The sequence below is a fragment of the Hydra vulgaris genome, chromosome 14 (assembly GCF_038396675.1).
Source record: "Hydra vulgaris chromosome 14, alternate assembly HydraT2T_AEP".
Lineage (NCBI taxonomy): Eukaryota > Metazoa > Cnidaria > Hydrozoa > Anthoathecata > Hydridae > Hydra > Hydra vulgaris.
This window is the reverse complement of record NC_088933.1, coordinates 9,454,868-9,463,270: the sequence shown is the minus strand read 5'-3', so window position 1 is coordinate 9,463,270 and position 8,403 is coordinate 9,454,868. Positions and strand designations below refer to the sequence as shown.

General features: G+C 27.8%; 1 protein-coding gene across 1 annotated transcript; it reads right to left on the bottom strand.

Moving 5' to 3' along the window:
• Positions 1–1,545: 1,545 nt before the first annotated feature.
• Positions 1,546–2,596, bottom strand: LOC136090900 (uncharacterized). Its single transcript, XM_065817876.1, has 2 exons — positions 2,260–2,596; positions 1,546–2,123 (listed from the first exon to the last, which is right to left on the bottom strand). The coding sequence occupies exons 1-2, from the start codon at positions 2,594–2,596 to the stop codon at positions 1,546–1,548; spliced, it is 915 nt and encodes a 304-aa protein (XP_065673948.1).
• Between the last annotated feature and the right edge of the window lie 5,807 nt (positions 2,597–8,403).

Below are 8,403 nucleotides of genomic sequence, written 5' to 3'. Positions count from 1 at the left end.
TAGACTTTCAGAAATTTATTAAATTATTGGGATCTAGGCTGTTGCTCCTAAATTTTCGTTTGTAAAAGATATTTTTTCTACATAACATATTTACTGAAATAACTTCTACATAAATAAATGCATTTAATATAATTCTTAAAAAGGTTAAAACGTTTTATTTACACATAATAAAAACCCATTAAAAAATGTTTTCGTAACTCCTTAAAAAACGTCCAAAAAACTTTTTTAGAAAAACGTCACCGCTTCATATGGATGTTTAAAATACCAATAAAAAACGTTTTCGTCAGACCCTTAACAAACGTTCTAAAAACGTTTTTAGGAAAACGTCCGGTCACCGTTTCATATTAACGTTCAAAAGACCATCAAAAAACGTTTTCGCGGGACCTTTAAAAAACGTTTGCAAAACGTTCTTGTGCCTACTGGGATGTTAAATGCTTTTGGTAACTTTTCAAATATAATTATGTTTTTGATGTTATTCTTTTTATATTTTGATCTCTAGACTTTGGTTTTGTGATCTGAAGTTTAATACTAAAGAAAAAAAATTAAAATTAATTCATGATTTTTCAATAAATAAAAATTAAATTCTTTCGTGCTTTTAATAGAATATGTTTAAGTAAATAGTGTTAAGTAAATGTGTTTAAGTAAAAAGCGTTAATTGGTTTACAAATCTAGCGCTAACCTTGACTAGTGGTAGAAAGTGTACTGAACTTTGTAAAGTGTAACTATATAACTAGCCGCGAAACTAAACGCTGTTCTTGTATAAAATTAATCTTAAAGTATAGCTGAACAAAGTCGAAGAACACTAAATATGCTGCTGACGACGATGTTTACGATGATGGTGTTGTTAATTATGAGACGAAGAAAACTTATTAGAAGATTTGTATTACAAAAATCGAATTCTTTTAACTATAGTTTTTAGATTTTAGATTTAGAATTAATTTAAAACGCTTTTTTTATAAGAAAATCAGATTTTTAAATGTTATTTTACTGTCTAAAACAATAATAAATTGATTAGTCGATATTTTTTGCACGATAACAACACGTTAATAAGATACCTTCGTAAATACTTAAAAATTTTTTTTATGTCTTTAACCATTGAAACTAAAAATTACATCATGAGAAAATTTTTTTTTTAATTGTAAGTACAAAATATCAATAAAAATACTTATAAGTAATTGCAGTCTATTGAAAAGTTGCAGTCTGTTTGAAACTCTTTTAGTTTGTCAAAAATCTTATTCACACTACTAATACTTGAGTGTATTATAGTTAAAAAATATTTTTAAGTTTTAATTTCAATTTTAGAGGTTTTTCAAAATATTGCGAATCAAAAAATGTTTCCATGAAAAGTTTTACGTCGTAAAAATTATTAGGTAATATATTTGTATATGCTTTGGAGATGAACGCAGCGTTTTAAAAACTTTTGTTTGTTAGTAACTTTGTGAAAGACGATTTATATAATATCAGACATTTGCCTGCTTAAATACTGAAATAATTTTTTTTTTTTTTAATTATTTTTATTAAATTATTATTATAGTCATGACTTCATTAAAACTTGACTCTACGAACTTTATTATTAGCAAATGTTTCAGCTAATGCACTAATATCTATGTTCTTTAACTCGTCAATTTCAATTGATATCTCAGCTAAGCCTTTAAGTCTGCACTGTGACATATTTGACCTTAAGTAGGTTTTAATTAATTTAAGTTTTGAGAAACTTCTTTCTGCGGAAGCAACAGTGAATGACAATATCAAAAAAATTCGCAATGCTATAACTAAATTTGGAAAAGATTGTTCGTAGTGATTTTCTAAAATAAAATTGATTAGTGCCTTTGGGAGCAATTTTCCTGGAGCCATACTGGATATTGCCTTGATTTCATCAAATAATTGATTTGAAATCACATCTGAATGTCCATCTTCAGTTAAGGTAACCTCTAAATCCTTGCTATGTTTCTTAAGTGCTTCAGTATTTTGGGTGGCTTCTGGAATTTTATCTAAGAATCCAAAAAGCTCAGAAAGTTCTTTCAGTTGATTAAATCGACTTGTTAAAGATGATAGCACTTGACCTACCAGTACATTGAAAACTTCCACCACATACTGTGTTTCTGGATTTAAAATTGGTTCATCTGCAGATTCAAAGGAATAAAAGAGTTTTTTTCTTTCAGGGACGAACTGTGTTTTCAGCTTCAAACTGAGGACTTACTTCTAATTCTTCTGCAATTTCCATAGCAAAAAGTTTGGCATCCTTAATTCATTTATTACGAAAGTCATTAAAATACTTGAGTAGTTGGTCAATTTCGATTTGTGCTGTTGATAGATCATAGTCTGGAGACTGCATTTTTTTGCTGACCAAATTTACTTGAAATAATATGTCATACCATACACTCAAGCTTACCCTGAATGTAAATTTGGACATTTGCTTGGCGAGATTATTCGCCTCAATTTTGGTAGATGTATCATACTCTGAACTGTTCGCAATTTCAAGTAGAGCATCACAAACATTGGAATATTCATATTGTAATGTCTTTAAGTTTTCCACTCGAGACTCCCATCGAGTATCAGACAGTGGCTTCAAAGTCAAAGTTTTCACTGATCTCATTAAAATGGCCTATCTGATATTAGAACCTGAGAAAAAGTTATAAACTTCTTGTGCCAAACCAAAAAATGACACTGCTTTTGAAGAAGATTTTGCAGCATCACATACCATCAAATTCAAATTGTGGGCACTACATGGCACAAAAAACAATCTAGGGTTAATGTCTCTGATTCTTTTTTGCACTCTAGAATGAATCCCTTTCATGTTTTCTTCATTATCATATGATTGACCTCATATATCTAATATATGAGGTCAATCATATGATAATGAATAATTTAATATATCTAGACCTGCTTCTGTCAAATGTTACAGAAAAGTTTCTGTTAAAACTTCACCTGTTGTCCTATTTACATCAACAAATCCAATAAAATGCTCTTCAACTACAAATAACTTGCAGTTGTAAAATCTAAGAACTAGGGTTAATTGTTCTTGGTGAGTTACGTCTGTAGTGCAATCCATAATTATTGAATAATATTTTGCATTCTGACAATTTAAAATTATAGATTTCTTAATCTCTGAACCCAAAAGTTGAATAATTTGGTTTTGAATGTTTTTGCCAAGATAGTGATCACTTACTTCGTGTGATTTAATTTTTCTTATATGCTCTTGAAGTATTGGATCAAAATTATGAAATCATTTCAATCAAGCGCAAAAAATTTCCATTGCCTTTAAAAAATAATTTATCAGTGTGTGCTTGGAATGCTAAACTGTCAGAGGCAAGAAATTTTATAACTGAAATTATTCTCTTCAGAATGTTTCGCCACTTCTAATTTGATTTTTTTTTAGTTGCATTCATTGACAGTCTCATTTTTCTTCATTCTTGCAGCCAAATCCATCCACTTTATAAAGCATTCCTTGTGGTTTACGGACTTCTCATGGTCTTTGAGATCTGATGTTATATGTTTTCAATCAGAATATCCATTTTCAGTTAATTTTGTGCTCTTTTTTCCGATAGAAAATATTTTAATAATTTCTAATACAGGACCAAGGGGTGTCGGATAAGAGAAAAAATTATCGGATAACAAGGATATGGAGAATGAAAAAAAAAATTATATGCATTAGTAGGTTACAGTTCTTAATGTGATTGTACGTATTTATATTATTTAAATAACGCAAAACAAGGCAAAAATATGCAAAATATCAGTAGAAACTATTGAAAGGAAAGGTAAACTAAAAAATAAAATACAAAATTGGGGAAAAAAAATTCTTTTCGGATAACCGAGTGACGGATAACAGGGACTGTACTGTCTTCATACAAAATTAATTTCCTACTTATTGTGATGTTGACGTAATATTTTCTTCAACAAGATTATTTTCTGGAACATAGAGGGGCTGTTGATCATCTTCGGGTTGAGGGCCATAAATCCCATTATCATCTTCTTCAAGCTGTATTGGACCTGGATCGTCTTCTCCATGATGATGAGGTAGTGTATCTTGATCTTCTTCAAGTTGTATTGGACCTGGATCATCTTCTCCATGATGATGAGGTAGGGTATCTGGATCATCTTCAAGCGCAGGAAGATTGTCAAGATTATCTTGAGGTTGTGGATCTTCAAGAGGGGTATCATCAGGATGAGGAAAATGTGCAACTTTAGAAGTATTTGCATCACTCAGTGGCTTAAGGTGACGCAAAATTGAATTCTTCTGAGTGGCGAGATATTTTTCTTCCTCGAGTTTTCTTTTTCTCTTATTATGACCAGATTCAAACTTTCTCCCAGTCATAATTACTGTCTGATGAGTTTTGATGCAGCAAGCAATTTCCTTCTGCGCCAACAAGGATGGAGAAACAAAACAGAACTGACTGAATGAAAGTAAAAAAGCCAAAGTACTTTGGAAAAACGAGTATATCCATAGTTATAGTATATTTATTCCGGTTGGTATGCTTTTCTCATTTAAATTGTTCAAATGTTCAAAGTTCGCAAATCCAAAGAAAAAGATTTGACTCACCTTTACAAATATTAATATTTTTATTAAAATATATTAATTTAAATTTTAAAATTATGAGGCCCTGAAAATCCTGTGGCCCCGGCAAAATCCGGAATGCCCCCCCCCCCCAAAAGGCAGCCTCTGATGATGGATTTTCTCTTCAAGACATTGTTCAAAAATGCATTGTAAACGTAATCGGACCCAACGCACAGTGACTCAAAACAACAAAAAAATGGTAATGAACCCCTCACAACTTTTCTCTAAATTAAGTGCCCTTTTTAAATAATATTAAATTGAAATAATTTTTTATTTCAAAAGTATAAATAATTTTTTAATAAAACTTTTATTTTGTATTTTATAGTAAAAAATAGTGAAAAAGTTTGTTATTTTTTTCAAAAAAATTTGAAATATGTGAGATTTTTATTTAACTAAAAAAGAGTAGTTTAAATTTAAATAAAAGTGTACATTTATTTTGAAGATAATCTTTTGACTCTATATATTTCAAATTTACTTAAAAGAAAAAAAAGTCTGATTTTTTTGTTTAAAGACTTTTAGAAAAAAAAGGCAGCAAGTAATTGTAATTTTTTGGTTTATATATCAGCTAAAAAAATGTTCCACCGAATTCCAAAAATATATATATATATCTTTTCTAGTTAATTAACATTTCTACTTTTAAAATATAAAGGGATTACTGCGGTCTCCTGCGGTATTGGAAGTTATAAAAGAAATACAATTGTTGTTAAACACTTAAAAACCATGTTATCCGCCATTTTTGAAAGTATTTTGTTACAATCAAAACAAATGAATATGACGGGAAACTTCCCAGACGGCACATCTGGTTTTAATCTCGGATTTAAAACCCGTATAAACACGTGTTTGTTACGATCCAGGCGTAAACCAAAAACACGTGGATTTCACGGGAAGTTTAACTGGAGTTTTACACGTGTTTTCTAAGGTTTCAAACACGAGTTTTTTTATGTTTTAAATACGTGTTTTTGAGGTTTTAAACTCGTGTTTTATGAGGTTTTAAATTCGTGTTTTCTATAGTTTAAAACGGATTTATGGCATTAAATTAAGTTTCCAAACGGAAACTTTATTTAATGCCTTAAGTGAGTTCAGGCATAAGTTTTCCAAACTTATGCCTGAACTAACAGCTGCTCAGCACGGTTTAATGATAAACCAAAAATACGTAGGTTTTGTTAGACACGTTTATAGCTTTAAACATGTAAACCTTTTTTTATATATACTACATTATATTTACGACAATTTTGTTGTTTTATTTTTGTTTTTCAAGGTAAATTATTTTACAATAATACTACGAAGAAAAAATAAACGAAGAAATAAAAAACCAATTCATTAAAAATAAGCTAATAAAAGACGCTTGGCACATGGTTACCATACATAATATTTAATTTCGATTGATCGCCTCTTCCGTCATTATAAAATCTAAAATCGTATAACAATACGCTTTCGCATTTTTACAAACAATTCCAGTAGCATCGAATGCTCTTTTTAATTTTTCTTCAAAGTCGGGTCTCGAACTTTACTAATTCCTCAATTAAGGTAACCTGTTCAAAATTAATTTCATTCAAATCTTTATCTAAAAACTATTAAAGTAGCCCAATTTTCTTGATGATTCGATGGAAGAGTAAAATTGCTTTTTTCCTTACTAATCACGCTTGTTTGTGTCTGTACATTTAGACGGAATCGACCCTTCATTCTTCTTTTTAAATTGTTTTTTAGAGCCACCTACTTCAACCTAAATAAGAGACGCCCTTTAAGAATTTATGAAACCCATTAAGAAACATAATTCATCAAATATACTATTGTACTTTTTAAATATTATAAACTTTTAAATTAAATGCAAATAAGTTATTACTTTGGAAAGACCCAGAAGCCCGAATATCCACAAGTATTTTCATTAGCATTTGTACCAGGATGTAAATCCTCTCTTAATTGATTTTTGCTTATAAATATAAAAATCTTTAAAAGTTGATTTGAAACCATCACATTTAGGTTTTGTTGCTTGTTAAAGTGCAAATATCCTGTTTTAAGATAAATTAGACTAATATACACTCAAATATAGGTAATAAATATAAATATAAGTTATACATAATATTTAAAAAAACCAAATGCACACATGCCCCCTGTTCATTAATAGTCACCTACCTTAATCAACATTAATATTATTATCTTTATTAAGTTTCTGAAGTCTTCTATAAATATATTGTCTTCATCTAGATTATGTGATAACGGTAAAACTCCTGAAAGATAAAATTTGCAAAAACAAAATTTACAAGAATTATTAGTGTCATTTTAAATTTTTTGAAGTTAAAGATAAATAACTAGAGTTTCAACACAAGTATTTTCATTAACAGTTGTACCAGGATTAATATTTTTTCTCATTGTCTTTTTCGCTGAACATGTGAAAAAATGAGTAGTTGATTTTTAGTAGAATTATTAAAATTATTTTAGTAGATTATAAGTAAGTAGAAGACTTATAGTAGAGTCTTTTCAATTTATGTTTTGTTGCTTATTAAAACCCACATATTCTGGTTTAAAAATGTTATATATATATATATATATATATATATATATATATATATATATATATATATATATATATAGACAAACAAAACAAAAAAAGTTCAATATGTGCTAATGCATATCACTAGCCATAGTCTGCTTGATAATAGACCCTTACCTTTATCAGCAAAAAAAATATCATTTCTGCAATCAGATAGACTATGCAAGAAATTTTCTTGCTGGCTTCGGCTCATGCCATATTTTTTATACTGCTGACTCATTTTTTGTATCTTCTCAAAGAATTAAAAATTAATTTAACATTTACATAATAATTTTCAAATATAAACAATTCATTTACAGATAAGTAAAGTTACTTACAGACAGTAATTTGCAACAAAGTATTACTAGATTTTGCTGTCAATATTGGTAGAGAAAGTTTATTCCATGAAGCTAAGGTAGTATATTGGTGCAGCTTGGCAGCTCGAAGACAAATTTAAACATTCAGGAAATAAATTTCCAGCTTAGGCTGATCGATATTTTCCCATATATTCTTTCTACTATGCTGAACTTGTTCTTTTCATTTTTGTTAAATAATTATTATTAATAGGATATCTTATAGCATTTAGTACACACACATTTATATAGGAACAACACTTGTATTTTTCAAACATATAACATATATGTTTGAAAAATACTAGTGTTGTTATATATATACATATATATATATATATATATATATATATATATATATATATATATATATATATATATATATATATATATATATATATATATATTCATCGCAGAAATAAACACACATATACAGATACAAATACACACAAATATACATACGCTGAAATAAACACACATATGTGTGTATATGTGTATATATTACGTATACATAACATATACATTTATTTATAAGTGTATGTATGTATGTATATATGTATATGTATATATATATATATATATATATATATATATATATATATATATATATTTATACATATATACATAATATATAGACTTATACATACACACATATATACATATGAATACATAAATAAACACATACATATTTTATATATGTATTATACATACATATATAAAATATACATTGTATAAATTATATAGATACACAAGTATGTATGTATATATATATAGATACACGTGTGTATATATATGTGTATATATATATATAGACACATGTATACACACGTGTATATTTATATACATGTGTGTGTTTGTGTGTGTGTGTGTGTGTATATATATATATATATATATATATATATATATATATATATATATATATATATATATATATATATATATATATATATATATATATATATATATAT